The sequence below is a fragment of the Anopheles bellator genome, chromosome 2, assembly GCF_943735745.2.
Source record: "Anopheles bellator chromosome 2, idAnoBellAS_SP24_06.2, whole genome shotgun sequence".
Classification (NCBI taxonomy): Eukaryota; Metazoa; Arthropoda; class Insecta; order Diptera; family Culicidae; genus Anopheles; species Anopheles bellator.
In genome coordinates this window covers 77061189-77075806 of record NC_071286.1, presented here as the reverse complement: position 1 = coordinate 77075806, position 14618 = coordinate 77061189, and the positions used below count along the sequence as shown (strand labels likewise).

Below are 14618 nucleotides of genomic sequence, written 5' to 3'. Positions count from 1 at the left end.
TCTGGCGTTGAGAGAACTATTTTCGTAAAAGCAACACACAACAACTTTTCTCTTCTTTCGCGCCGTTGGACTGATGATACGGCGGACGCACTTTCCTTCGTGCCAAAAACTTGCAATGAACACAAAAATTATGATACCAGAAAGGCTGGTTCGTCCTTCCGCAAACAAATGAATGTGGCAGCAAGAAGAAGGAAGCTTCTCTTTTCGCTCGCCGTTGTGCCGTACGATGTTTCTTTCTTATTGCACTTTCATGTTCACAATAGACACAGTTTGCTCGATGTTTCACGCGACGACTGAATTCTCTCTCAAACCTTGATTTTGGTTGTCTCTCCATCAGTTCTGACGTGTATTTGAGGACCCGATGAAAAAAAGACAACTTATCGAACACGTAAACATTCGTTGTTGAATACGTATTTTCCCATTTCTATTTGCTTTTCTATGATATCCTTCATTCTTATGATATGATATGATATCATCTGGTAAGAAATCAAATCGTTTGCTCATTGCCACAATTCGTTAATTCATGGCGAATAAGATTTCTTATTAGTATAGTGTATATCTTTTACACCGGATAGAAAAAATATCTCACGAGTGTCATCAGTCCGAAAACAAAACAAACATTTTCACTTGGAGCAATTTTGTTGATTTTACTTATTAAATCATATTTTCAACCTACTGCTGAACAATCCTACCGCTGGCTAGTTGAGCCGAGTTCCGTGTAGCAATGGGGCAAGTGAAAAGTCAATTCTCCGAGGACGAATTGCAGGACTACGAAGACCTCACCTACTTCACTAAGAAGGAAATTCTGTAGTAAGTGTAGATTCTTCATCTTACAAATATTCCAATCATTTCGCGTTTATTCTAATTCGTGTTACTGCCCTTCTTAGTGCCCACAAAAAGTTCAAGAATCTGGCGCCCGAGAAAGTGGGTCACAATAAGAACGCAAAACTGACGATGAGCAAGGTGCTTGAGTATCCGGAGCTGAAAGCTAACCCATTTGGCGACCGAATTTGTAAAGTATTTAGCTCTAGCAACGATGGAGACATAACGTTTGAAGATTTTCTCGATATGATGTCCGTATTTTCGGATGCTGCACCGAAATCTGTTAAAGCGGAACACGCCTTTCGCATATATGGTACAGCAGTGATGGAATGGACATCCGTAGCCACCAAACCAACAAACTAAAGGTGTACTTTACTTTTAGATTTCGACGGAGATGATATGATCGGCAGAAACGATCTAAAACAAGTAATACAGCGATTGGTGGCATACAATTTGGACCTAGGAAATAGCGATATTGATCAACTCATAAATGTATGTTGTAACACATCATGCTGTAAAGGCAGTAAATGCATCGCACGTATGCACTTTTCTTGCAGAATATTCTTGAAGAAGCTGATTTGGATGATGATGGAGCACTTTCATTTGCAGAATTTGAGCATATAATTGATAAATCTTCGGACTTTATCAAGTGAGTTAATTCGATACAATCGCGCGAAATGAGTATGAGTTCTCCAACCAAGGTTTTCCTTTTCAGTTCTTTTCGTATCCGATTGTAGAGAACCGGAACAACACTTTGCGTACCAAGAGGAATCTCATACCATTTATCACTCTTCTTGATAACTTGTAGCAACAAGTTTGTGACTGTACACCAAACCTATACCGTTGATTTCGAAACGAAATTTTGTTATAGTAAAATTATATTTATTGTTTGGAAGGAAAATACGTTCAACATAAGTGTACGGAGTGGTAATGGTTCAATTGTTTCTTTAGGGCTGCAGGTAGCCTGGCAACTTCATTCGCATGAAAATCCAAGTTGTGATGAACGAAACCACAATAAAAATGAAACCCATGGCGATCAGCAAAATTTTGTTGAGCTTCGGTTTGCCTGGCGTGTGCGTCTGATCCATAATAATGAAGCCGAGGCCACCAATGGTGAATAGAAAACTGCTGGCTAGTCCCTCCATGATGTACTGACCATTAACGCGATACGGCATAAACGCCACAGGGCGCGAATGCCCATGTTCATCTGTTGTGGAACCGACACTCGGTGGCTCTACAATCACATCGTAGATTATGCCTGCGAAAACGAAAAAGATGTTAGAATCGTGCGATGGGATATCAATGGAGGAAGAGCTCACGAACCTCCGGTGACCAGAAAGTAGGACAGCAAAACGAACGAAAATACGGTCATTGCCGACGGTTGATGCAACCATGATGGACGCTTTAACTTTAGGTTAGGCACCTCAAAAAGGTAGAAAGGTAGACTGTACAATGTTTCTATCATTTTCAGCACAGGACTTGATTCTGTTGTTCCGTATTCCGGGTTGTTGATGCTGATGATGTTGCCACTACGAGAAACGTCAACGAAACTGACGTTTTCGTATAGCTTTCCGACAACCCTGTTTCTATATCTCGAAATCCGGTTAAATAATTAGCCCGTTCTTCCGTTATTGTAATCTAAAAACTGAATTGATACAGTCGGACATTAATTAATCAGGCTGATCAAAAACCGGTGTTCATGAAATGGCGTGAAGTTCGTGATAATTTTAACCGAGACAAACATGTGCTATTCGAAGCTTTTGAGTTGGAAATCGAAGCTTTTGGCCGGTCAAGTCAAGCAGCTAAGCCAAGGCCACACGAGGCGTAAATAGCACAAAAGGAAAATATAATGCCAAATCGTTATCGCTTCGTATGTCGGACTTAAAATATAAAAAAGTATATACCGAAATGTAAAACGTTTTTACGTTTGTGTTTTTGGGCCGAAGCGGTAAGTTGATTTACAAATAACTTTTCTATTTTTTTAGATTTTGTTGCTGTACCAGCAAATAAGAACTTACATTATTTACTGCTTGTAAACAAAGCTTTTGCAAACAGTGTTTAGCCTCGGTTTTAAGCTTGGTTTTACGTCTCCGCAGCCGTATAAACTTTTTGACATAAGCGTAAAAGATTTGGCATTATATTTTCCTTTTACGCTAGGTCTTACGCCTCGTGTGGCACTCGCTAAAGGGCATGTAAGAACTCACACATGTTTGGCCGTAGGCAGCCCAACGCACACCAATGTGCAATCGAAGCAGCTTTGACACGGAGTGCTGCGAGCAAGTACTTCCGAAGTCGTCATTCCAAGGAGAGGTTGAGGTTCGCGTTGCGTTTTGCAGTGACCGTGTGCTGCTGGGTCGCTCTCCTAACTGGTCTACATCGAAGAAGACACGGAATTCGCAGGAGGAGAGCAAAACGGGCACCAGAAATTCAAAGTTGTAATGTAATACTCGAAAACGTGCTTTACGCGTGAATCTAGTGTGTCTTCATTATTTGGCTCATGGGTTATTTTCTTTCAGTAGCACACGGTCAGCCATCGAGTGTTGTGGGAGCTGCTGCGGAAATAGGATAACCTCAATGCTGCCCGTCGACGAAAGGCAAAAGTGAGTTTTTGGCTTACATAGTATGGGAGGGAGATCATTCTCAGCCAATCGACGTAATCAGACGTAAAGTTACATCGATCTCCAGTTGTGCTGTTCGGAGTATTTCATTATGCGCTCACGGAAGTTCTGCTGTTCCGCGAACGAACGTCAACCACACACATACTCTGTCAACGATTGAGCACTAGGCACCAGGTAGATAGTGTGAGTGAGCTAGCCAAGTGTCGTGCGGAGTTAAATGAGATGGGTTGTTTTTCGGAACAACAAAGGCGCACGGGTAAGGACGAACGTACGAGATAACCACGAGCGAGGAGTGCGTCTGCATGTATTAGTAACATGGCAGAGCTAAAGCCCAAGCAAATGGATAGTGTTTCGAAGCGAATGGAAAGGTCTCTCGTTCGTTCCCGTACTGTCTCAATAGCATTTTCTCGCTCTCTCGAAGTGTTAACGAGCGAGAGTGTATGTGGCTCATCGCGCGACTTTGCTGCACACACCCAGAGTTAAACATGAATAGTAGCAGCAGTGTTGCCAAGGATATCAACCGAAGGTTTATGGTGTCATTCGTTCGTCGTTCTGCTCACTGGAATGACTCTGGCACGGAGTATTGCTTTGTTAACGCGAGAGTGTGCATTGGTTTCGTGGCGATGTTAACAAATGTAGTGGTGCAATCGGTACGTCACAAGCTCTTTCCAACGGAGTGTTGTTTAAAGGTGAGGCAGACGGGTTATTTGTAGTTATTTGTTCCGCGAGTGCTCCGATTGAATGTGTTGGTGCGTCCATGATTACTCGGGCCCGTTATGTCGAGCAGAAGCGACTGTAGAACCTGGATCGGTAGTCACAGAGAGCTTCTTGCGTTTTGTGTTCAACAGCACAAGTGGAGATGAAAATGGAAAATTGCTGAAAATGGTCTCACGATCATCATCTCCCTCCCGGTCGTCGTTTGTACAAATTCTGTATGTGCTGGTATAAATGCGAGTGCAAAGGGAGTAAAAAATGGTGGCAACCTTGTGTCCAATTTGCAAATCTTGGAAGGACAAATTTGTGCTGTTGGTAGATGTTGCGTACGTGATATTTTCGAGGGTCAATCGCTGAAGTGAAGTGATGCAAAAATGACACAAACTGCACTACCGACACATACTTTTCTCATACTCTAAAACTATCGTCAAAAGTTGTTACATCCATATGTAAAGTGTGAGAAAGGTAATTTCGAATAATTACTGAAAGTTCACGGACCGTTTATCGGTAATGATCCGTGTACTGTAAACGCAACAGAACTTTGAGTGACAAAGTGAACAAGTGAAACGCAGTCTCTTTGTGGCTCATCGACAAGCCTTCTTAGTCTTTGCTGATTTTCCAACCAAGAAAAACATGTTTTAGCCCTCAAACGAAGCGAAGAAACACAAAATCAAAACGTGCCTAAAAGTTCAAAATGTTTTCCTAAGGCTTTTCTTTACTCCCGTTGACCGTAACATTTATGTACATTTCAAATTTTGCGCTCCACGTTTTCTTAGCTGTACAAGAGGAAGCCACATTATGTTTGGTTATGCGTATCCCAAACTAAGGGGCTTCACAGGCTCAGTTGGAAGATGGATTGTTAGAACAGCCAAGACGTTAAGTTAAATATACTTTTGTTGCAGCAAAGTTACATGGCGTCACGAAAAGCTGGACCAAGAATTAGACGTACCGGAATTTGATTCTTCGTTCGATAGTGTGTGTACAAATCTCGCAATGATCGGTGTTGGTAGTGTCGGGTTTCAAGTTTCAGGTTTCCGTTGTGCTCTGCATTGATTCTCGTGTTCTAAATTTGATTCAAGGTAGAGTTAAACAGACAGTATTTGCGATTGTGTTGTTTTCCCTTTGAAGGTTTGAAGTAAAACCTCCTTGTGCAGCAAATATGATTAGGATGTGACCGTTAGAATAGGCCCTAGTTTGGACAGAAAACAACACGCTACAAAAGGCTGTTTTCATAATTCTTGGCATGATGTTATTTGTTCCGTATGCCTCGTGTAAGGTCAATCCTATACTCAAGCGATTTTAGCCCTCACATAGTGGTCACTTCCGCAAACAAACCAGTCTTGTTGGCGGCGCTGCTTATGTTCGTAACCACGCGATGAGAAAAAATGGTACTGTTGCGAATGGAACCAAAACGCTGTTGAAAGTGCTGTGTTGCTACTTTTCCTTGAGAAAATCACGTTATAAATATTTTATCCGGGCATTTTTTTTACTTTCATCGGAGTCAGTGGAAAAAATCGCAGCACCTTACCATTTTGCACTCGGGGCAGTGTTCGTTTGGCTCAGAGCAAGGGTACTAAATATGCTGTAGGATGCGTATAACGGTGACCAGCAAAATCACAATGGCAAATGCAGAGCTGAGTCAGAGAAGAGTGAAATCGCGGAAGATATGAATGCGGAGCACCTACAAAGACGCTTGTTGCTGATACCGCTCAATGTAATAACGTTCTACGTGGGACAAGCGAAAAACAGACACGTGTGATTATAGTGCTCTCAATGCATTTATAGAGGACATGGTGAAGTCCCCATTAATTTACTTTCTTTCGCGGTGGCCAATAGAAGTAACGAAACATTGTGAAAGGGAATTTGGAGCAGTTTCCATGGCGTTGTGACATCCGATGGGTTGCCATGATGACAAAGAAAGCTTTTTCTCATTGCATCACAGCTCTTTTCTCATTTTAAATATTTTATTAATTTGCCTTTCTTTCCCTCTGTCTTTTCTCGTTTCCATTCCGCCATTCTTCGAAGGAACCGTCCATCTTGCTGTTGGGCGCAGTAAGTGGTCAACAAAAATAAAACGTGGCAGCGGTAAGGACAACTGACAACAAAGCAGCAAACATCGCGAGCAAAGCTGCGCGGTAAAGCGGCGCAGCGGCTAGAACAGGGCGAAGACAGCGTCTAGAACCCAAAGGGACCCGATCAGTAAGCGAAACTCGTGGTGAAGAGGGTAAACAAAACCAACGGAGTACGTGCAATCGGCAAGAAAAATAATCATTAGAAAGCGTGCTGCACCATGGAGCTACGGGTCGGCAACAAGTACCGGCTGGGGCGCAAGATCGGCTCCGGTTCGTTCGGAGACATCTACCTCGGCACCAACATCACGACCGGCGAGGAGGTAGCCATCAAGTTGGAGTGCATCAAAACTAAACACCCGCAGCTACACATCGAAAGCAAGTTTTACAAGATGCTCCAGGGCGCGGTGGGCATTCCCACGATCAAGTGGTGCGGCTCGGAAGGCGATTACAACGTTATGGTAATGGAGCTGCTCGGTCCGTCGCTGGAAGATCTGTTCAATTTTTGCTCGCGCCGATTCACACTAAAGACGGTGCTACTGTTGGCGGACCAGATGATCTCGCGCATCGACTTCATCCACTCGCGCAGCTTCATCCACCGCGACATCAAGCCGGACAACTTCCTGATGGGTCTCGGCAAGAAGGGCAACCTTGTGTACATAATCGATTTCGGGCTGGCGAAAAAGTACAAGGATTCGCGCAGCATGTCACACATACCGTACCGGGAAAACAAAAATCTCACCGGTACCGCGCGGTACGCGTCGATTAACACACATCTCGGCATCGAGCAATCGCGCCGTGACGATCTGGAGTCGCTCGGATACGTGTTGATGTACTTCAATCTCGGTACGCTGCCTTGGCAGGGCCTGAAGGCGGCCAACAAGCGCCAAAAGTATGAGCGCATTTCGGAGAAAAAGCTGTCGACGCCCGTCGAGGAACTTTGCAAGGGTTTTCCGCGAGAATTCAGCCTCTACCTTGCGTATTGTCGCCACATGGACTTCATCCAGCGCCCGGACTACTGCTACTTACGCAAACTGTTCCGGACACTCTTCCACCGGCAGGGTTTCGTCTATGATTACGTGTTCGATTGGAACATGTTGAAGTTTGGACGCCCAAATCTGAACACCTTCACGAGCATGAAGCGAGGCCAGAGTCGAACGCCAAGTGCAACACAAAACGAAAAACAGATCACCAACACGTCGGCCACAACACCGTCCAAGGGCGGCGGCGGCGGTGGTGGTGTTGCAACAGTGCTGGGGGGAAGTATCGTGGCACCCGGTGGTATTGGCGTTAACAATGCCAACAACGTGAATAACAGCAGCAGCACACTAGGTGGAGCCATGGTCAGTCACACGGTCACGGGGAACAGTGCAGCTGCGGTGGCAGCCGCTGCGGCCGCAGCAGCCGCCGAGAAGAACAAGGAAATGACTCCACAGACGCGCCACCTGCTACAACACTTCATAAGAACCGAGCTGCAGAAGGGACAACCCGGCGGTGGAGGAGGACCGATGAGTGGTGGTGCCGGAGCCAACGTCCAGCAGCAGCAGGTTGGGGCAATGGTAGGCGTAGGTGTTGGTGGCGTTATGGTAAGCGGACAGACCGGTGTTGGTGTCGTTGGTGGGCCTCCGCAGCAGACGACGGGTGGTCAATCATCGTCCCACAACAACCACAACAACAACAACAGTAGTGGCGCCGGTGGCAATGATCCAAGCTCCGATCCTGTTGCGGTAGCGGCGGCGGCAGCAGCAGCTTCGTTTTCGAGGCACGACACACCCGAACGCCGCTCGTCGATCCGCCTGCGCGGACAAAATCTAGACACCAGAAATGCTGAATAATATTAAATTCTCTTTTAAATTTCCAACGTTCACCGCGCCTGCCCGGGACCTCTCTCATTCAAGTATTTCTTCAACTTGTGACAATAGCATTTGTTTTCTTACCATAAACCCTGCGGGATACAATCCCGTGTCCGTTTCCATTTCTTTCCCCTTTTCGCTCCTATCCTCCAACTCAGAATGTTAGGTGAAACTTATTGTGGGGAAAATGATTGATCAAAAGAGACACCGGGCAAACGTGCTTATAGTATGCAAACATTTAACCATTCAATGTTCGTGCTGCAAATCAACGACAAAAACTAAGTGAATGTGTGAAAAACATCATGATCTAGCGTTTTGGAGATATCTAGAAGTACGTAAGCTCTTGGCGGGTTACTTTTTCGGGCCTTTATATCATACAATGAACGCGCTCATTCATCAAATTTCCTGCTTTTCTCCATTCGGTCAAATGCCAAATTTTGACGATGTCAAGTTCGAATTGGGGAAAATCTACGGCCAAGACACGACAGGCTTTTTCTACGTTGCTTTTCGCAACACTCAATCACATCGACAACCATTAGCCATCCCGGGGATTCCCGTCCGCTGACCAAGTCTGGACTGATTGTTAACAAAACACTGTTCAATCTAATCGATGTATACAGTGTAATGAAAATAAAACATGTTTCTTATGCAAAGAAAGCAAACAAGCTTCGTGCCACTTCGTAAAGTCGCAGAAAAGTGGTTCCGTGGTTTTGGGCAGTGCTTTTATTACTATAATTTTTGTCTGTAACAGGGGGCACACGAGCACGATCGGTAGCAGTTCATATTTCACGTTCTCCGTAGCGGATGGTCGACGCACCAGAACTGGATACTCGTATAGTTAGGAAAAGTGTGAAGCATAGAAAGTGACAAGAAAGCAAAACGGTCGGTCATTTGGTGAATTGACAAGTCTTTCTGCATGCAAGCACGAAAAAAGAAAGCATGAAAATATAATTAAAATTAAATACTAACTAGACAAACAAAACAAAGTATGGCGAAAATACTAGTAAATCAATAACAAAAAAGCGCCATGAAACACGGAACGCAAAGGATCGTTGTGTTTGGAGCGCGAGAAAGAATCATTTCTGTGCAAGTGCAAAGGAACTCTGCCAAGAGGGGTCACAAGGGTTGGTCGGGTGTGGTGAAACGGTTTTTAAAAGGCACAGAAGTAACGCAAAGCATAGACAAGTATAGAAACGGTGGCAACGATTGGGAAGCAACACTTGCAAAGTGCACCGTGGACACAGGAGCGGGATTGTAGAATATTTGTTAGTTGCACGTGATAGATGGGAGGATTCTAAAGGAACAATGAACGGATGAACTGTGCAAGGTACGCTAAGAAGCTTATCACTACTACCTACATTGGGGTGACACTCGCCTCTCTGTTTGGAAATAAACAATGAAATTAATTGCAAACACACACACACATACACAGAAAAGAGAACAGCAACCAATATAGATAAATCTGCATGTTTTTGCTGCGATTAGGTTGGTGTTTACTGACGCGTACACTCCTCATACAAGCTAGAATTGGAATCGGACGAAATCAGGACAGAGATGTGCAGAGGAACAAGCAAGAAATGGTGATCGAATAGTAATTAATTAGGAACCAACACTCTTGAAGTGTACCGCAACCCGCTAAGTGACTGGCGTGCACGAAGAAGCGAATGCGCGTGATCACGATCTTTGAACGGGAACCGTTAAGAAGCGAAACAGAGGAAGGATACCGCAAAGAAAACTTGAAGCACATTCTTTGTCCTTTCTGCGCATCCTCGTCGTAATTCGGGTAAAACCCACCTTTCGGGGGCCGTAGTTGTGTGGTTTTGGCGCGCAGCTAAATCACTTCCTCCGCGCGAATGACACTCCGGTGCGTGACGATGACGAGTTAGCATGAGAACAGAGAACGTAAATGTATAAAATCTAACAAGGATAATGGAAGTATTCACACTCTATCCTCAGATACCTTTAGAGTAATCGATAGTGTGTGTGTGTGTGTGTGTACCGTACGTACTGAAGTTCTTATTGCCAACGGAACGGATAAGAAGAGACCATCTTCCGGAGCAGCTTCCGGCTTCCGGAGGGGCCGATTAAGATGTTTTTCGTGGTGAATGCTAAGGTGAAGCGGCATTGCGGGAAACATTACGACATTTAAGAAATTCTAGGCATTAATAAGATACACAATAGTAACCACTACGCGCGTCAACGGAAACTACAAAAAAAATTAAAATTAAACAAAACACGGGAGTTGATATAGCGCTTCTCTAGCGAGATATCAACAGTAAACCCAGGACCGAGAAATGGTAAAGAAGGAGCACTAATCTACTCCAGCTAGGAATGGGATGAAGAAGGGAGAGCAACACGAGTGGACAGGCATCCGAACCTTTGAATTCCATCGAATCGGAAGAATAGTGTTTTGGTGAGAGGGTGCCGTTTGTCGATGGAATTCGAGGGTTTGGAAGGAATGGTAACGATAAATGCAGACCGGCAAACAGAATGAAGTTTCGTTTAATGAAAGGACAGAATAAAACATACAAACAAAACAAGGAACAAAAAATATACATCAACAGAAATAGTTGGAATTGTTTTCATTAAATCCAATGTTACGATCAACCGGCGAAAGAAAGCTATCAACAGGGTGGAACGAAGAGGACGATTCTTTCCATCCCACTTTGTTATGCCCTATTGATAAGAATTGATGAGCCTATGACTTCCACGCGTCAACGATTACGGCTGATTGTGTTTCCGTTCCTTTCTGTTCTTTGCTGCCGTCATATTCCTGCTGTGTCCATTGTGCATTTAAATTGTAAATTGGCAATGATGGAGAGCAAAACTTGTTGCCCAAAATTTCTCATAGTTTCACAGCCGTACTTCGCAGACGACTTTGGGTGCCATCTCTGAAGCTATCGGTATTGGGTTGGTGGCCAAAGGCTTATACCACGATGGGTAGAAGTATTTATGCGTGGCGAATGATCAACGACCATTTTCGACACAGTTCATTGAGAAGCATAGCTAAGGCAAAATATTATTTGGAAACTGTAAAAAAATTGGAATCATCAGAATGCTTTTCGGATCTCAACAAAAAGTAAGAATGACCTTCATTTTGCAATAAGCAATGGTCGATAACGTTGCGCGAAGAGTTAATGATCCGAAACCGAACTGATAGTGAATCTGCTCTTAGACACATTTTTTATATTGAAGCCACCAGGAAAGACGAAAAATGAAAGGGAAAGCTCATCATGAAGGACTTACGGAAGTCGAACGGCTCACCCATCGTTATAAAAGCAGACGATCCTCCGATCAGTCAATCACAGTTCACCGGCAGCTTTTCGCGATCGCTACAAACAGCCGAACTTCTTTCAAACAACAACATGAAGGTGAGTTCCTAACCCAAAATGCCTTTTGGCTTTGTTTTTCAAATTCGATTCATCGTTCAATCAGGCCTTTGTCGCATTCGCCGTCCTGGCTTTGGCCACCGCATCCACCGGATCGTACCTTCCGGACGTTCAATCGGTTCTCCCGTACTCCTACAACTCCGGAGCCTATGGCCTGAATGCGTACGACGGATATGGTCACTATTCTTCCCTTGGTGGCTTGGGATACTCTTCGCTGCTGGACCACGGACTGTCGTATCCTTACTCTACGGCGTTGCCATACGCCGCTGGTCTGCCATATTCCGGCTACAACCAAGGACTACACGGATACTACGGATCGAAATACGCTCCGACCGTTGTCCAGGCCAACGTCAACACCCTGAAGACGGTTGACCATCTGGGACTGTATGGCGGATACGGTCTTGGAAACGGATATGGTCTGGGACACGGATACGGATACGGATACAACAACTACCTGCCGGTGACCCATGCTGCCAAATACGTTGCTGCCAATCCGGGAGCCGTGCATGTGGCTCCTCTGCCGGGACATCTCGTCAACCAGAAGTCGATTGTGGCTTAAGCGCTTGGAAAAATGTGATAAACTTGTAAATAAAGACCTTGGAAGTGCATGCTCTTCAACGCGATAAAACCATTGTTCAACGGCCAAGTTGACTTACATGTTTTAAATTAAGATGTTTTAAAACCAATCCTAAGGCCATCTCTATCCTGAAAGTACAGAAATGTACTCGAATTACCAGTCACTCAGTTATGACATTCGAGCAGTCACTCACCCACGTGGGTTTTTGTTACCAATGCAATACAAACATAAACAGAAGAAGTTGTTCCCGATTTCTCTTCAACCACGATGAACAGATACACCGGCTTTTCGGATTTATGCATCCCTAGTTCCGGTGACCTTATGTCAATCGTTCGCGAAGCAATAGATTGTGAGTCACAGTGCCCTGTAAGATGCATATAGCAGATTAATTTTGGGTTGTATCTTTGCAGTAGGGTACCGCAATGTCGCGATCGAGCAAACGTGTGATCTTTGCCGCCCGGAGGATGTCAACAAAAAGCAGGATCCCATTCCTGTGCCTTATTGTTTGAGGGACTTGAAGGTAAAGTATGGTAGAGTAGGGCACAGCCTCTTGCTGCTTCAATCATGCAATTCGTAAACTACTTTCAGGCTAAGTATGGAGGCCAGATCAGATTGGTAAATCGGCTTACCGTTGTCTTTTCCGATGCATCTGTTTCGTTGTTGTTGAACAAATCGAACAATCTACGGGCGTACAACCTTATAGCCGCTTTACCCACCAATGAATCGAGTTTTCAGTACGCCTGCCAGACACTGCCGTGCGATATTATTACCTACAACAGTGGCACGGTACAGGTTAGAATGAACCGAAAGTACTACTATTTAGCCGTGGAACGGAACATTGTGTTTGAGATTAAGTATGCACCCGCCATCGTGAGCTCAACGGATCGAAAAAGGACAATAGAACGATCGCACCGATACCACGCGTATGGTAAATCGAAAAACGTCATCATTTCCAGCAGCGCGCAGGATCAATTTCAACTCCGCAGTCCATACGATATTGCAAATCTGTAAGAATGCAAACCGTCCGTTGAGCCTTACGGGGAATATGAATCGTATTCTTTTTACTACTTTTTCAGTGGCCTTATTTTTGGTCTGAGCGAGGAACAATCCAAGGAATCAGTACGAGGCGTCGCGAACCGGGTGCTGCTTTCAGCCGAGGGCCGAAGGTTCGGTAAGGCCGGAGTGGTGATCAGAGACCGCGCCAAAAAGCCAACTACTGTCGATAGTGACGATTATTCCGATACCGAACTCGAAGAGGACATCAGCGACACCGATGAAAGTGGAGATGCAGCAGAGGACGTGTTCGATATGGAAGTGACTAACGAGGATAACGAGGATGATTCGGATGCAGTGCAACCGCCGAAAAAAAAGGGAAAGCAAGAAAAAATGGTTGAATAAAAACGAGCATAGAGATTAAATTGGAGTTTGACAACGCGAGCACACAGTGCGTCTCGCTCACACAAAGCCGCAGAAAGAAGTAGAAGCAAGCGGGCGGTGGGCTCGCTCTCGGCCGTCGAGCAACACCGTTGGTCACTCATCGTTGGTTGATCATCGACAGCGGAGCCAGCAAGTCGCAGCGAAGGCGCTGGAGTGAAGGAGTGAAGCTACAGATAAAAATCGTATCGATGAGAAGAAACAAAATGGAGGTGTTTTTTAATGGTGCGTAATGATGATAGTCGGTTCATCCGTAAATACATGCGGAGTGCATGCGTTCGATGTTGAGAAGTGGGTTTGTGAGCTTTTTACTGGCAAAATGTGCTTGCTTGTTTCCCTTTCAACCATCCATACATCAATTTATCGTTATTCGGGGGAAATAAGTGACAAAAGGTGATCGATTTTTCTGTAATCCGATGGCGTTGGTCCGAAGTAGAGCGGTGTGCCGTTGTGTGTATGCGTGAGTGTCCCGCTCGAATTGGTGTTCGCTTCCGGATTTTTCGCCGTGGGAATCAAACACGAGTTCAAGAATCGAATAGGAATGGGTCATTTCGGTTGCGGCGATGCCTAGTAATCATTCGAAATACTTTTCTCTTGCGCTGGGCACTGCGAAAAGTACCACCGAGTGATGCCTTGAAGCCAAATTTCGCGACCGTGTCTTCGGTATGTGGTGCGAACAGCGGTCAGTGCAAATTACATTATATAGATCAACGAATATCGGTATAGAGAAAATGTTGCTTCTTTTTCCCATGGCACAGTGTATTCCGGTGTGCCTGCGTGTGTTCGCATCAAGATGAGACCGATGAGGGAAAAGGAAATTTAAGCCAGAAAGAAAAACGTTCTGTCCGTGGCGAAACCGTTTCGTAAATCGTTATATGCAATCGCACTGCATGAAAAAATGAGCATTCGTCTGATCAAAAAAGGCAACCATATCACGAAGAAAGAAGTGCAAAAGGTTTTCCACCATTGAAAAATCTATCAAACATTTTTATCAAGCGAAGCGCAAGTGAGAACTGGAAAGCGTAGAGCAAAATATCGATGGCAACGTGGATTTATGCCTACGACAGCTTTCGTTAACGGTGTATCGACGCGGTACATGCCAAGAGCAAAGATGGAGGATTTTTCGCCTCGGTCAAAGTGTG

The 14618-nt window shown here is 44.9% G+C and overlaps 5 protein-coding genes across 7 annotated transcripts; 4 read left to right on the top strand and 1 right to left on the bottom strand.

Annotated features, from left to right (window-relative positions):
* The first annotated feature begins 601 nt into the window (after positions 1-601).
* On the top strand, positions 602-1886 carry LOC131208763 (calcium and integrin-binding protein 1-like). The gene is made up of 5 exons (XM_058201644.1): positions 602-810; positions 888-1135; positions 1205-1314; positions 1380-1471; positions 1538-1886. Exons 1-5 carry the CDS (start codon positions 725-727, stop codon positions 1557-1559), a joined length of 558 nt encoding a protein of 185 aa, XP_058057627.1. The 5' UTR covers positions 602-724; the 3' UTR covers positions 1560-1886.
* On the bottom strand, positions 1695-2419 carry LOC131208765 (putative oligosaccharyltransferase complex subunit CG9662). Its single transcript, XM_058201645.1, has 2 exons — positions 2146-2419; positions 1695-2080 (listed from the first exon to the last, which is right to left on the bottom strand). The coding sequence occupies exons 1-2, from the start codon at positions 2285-2287 to the stop codon at positions 1770-1772; spliced, it is 453 nt and encodes a 150-aa protein (XP_058057628.1). The 5' UTR covers positions 2288-2419; the 3' UTR covers positions 1695-1769.
* Positions 2420-3121: 702 nt separating this feature from the next.
* LOC131211337 (casein kinase I-like) lies at positions 3122-10631 on the top strand. 3 transcript variants are annotated; one of them, XM_058204763.1, is made up of 3 exons: positions 3122-3257; positions 3342-3422; positions 6180-10631. In XM_058204763.1, the coding sequence occupies exon 3, from the start codon at positions 6445-6447 to the stop codon at positions 8056-8058; it is 1614 nt and encodes a 537-aa protein (XP_058060746.1). In that variant the 5' UTR covers positions 3122-3257; positions 3342-3422; positions 6180-6444; the 3' UTR covers positions 8059-10631. The 3 variants fall into 3 exon arrangements, with proteins under 3 accessions (XP_058060746.1, XP_058060745.1, XP_058060744.1); XM_058204762.1 differs by having other exon boundaries at positions 3122-3262; XM_058204761.1 differs by having other exon boundaries at positions 3122-3262; positions 3339-3422.
* Positions 10632-11309: 678 nt separating this feature from the next.
* On the top strand, positions 11310-12024 carry LOC131208090 (uncharacterized). Its single transcript, XM_058200736.1, has 2 exons — positions 11310-11447; positions 11512-12024. Exons 1-2 carry the CDS (start codon positions 11310-11312, stop codon positions 12022-12024), a joined length of 651 nt encoding a protein of 216 aa, XP_058056719.1.
* Positions 12025-12274: 250 nt separating this feature from the next.
* On the top strand, positions 12275-13441 carry LOC131209728 (ribonuclease P protein subunit p30). The gene is made up of 4 exons (XM_058202859.1): positions 12275-12391; positions 12453-12562; positions 12631-13049; positions 13119-13441. Exons 1-4 carry the CDS (start codon positions 12310-12312, stop codon positions 13438-13440), a joined length of 933 nt encoding a protein of 310 aa, XP_058058842.1. The 5' UTR covers positions 12275-12309; the 3' UTR covers position 13441.
* The last annotated feature ends 1177 nt before the right edge of the window (positions 13442-14618 follow it).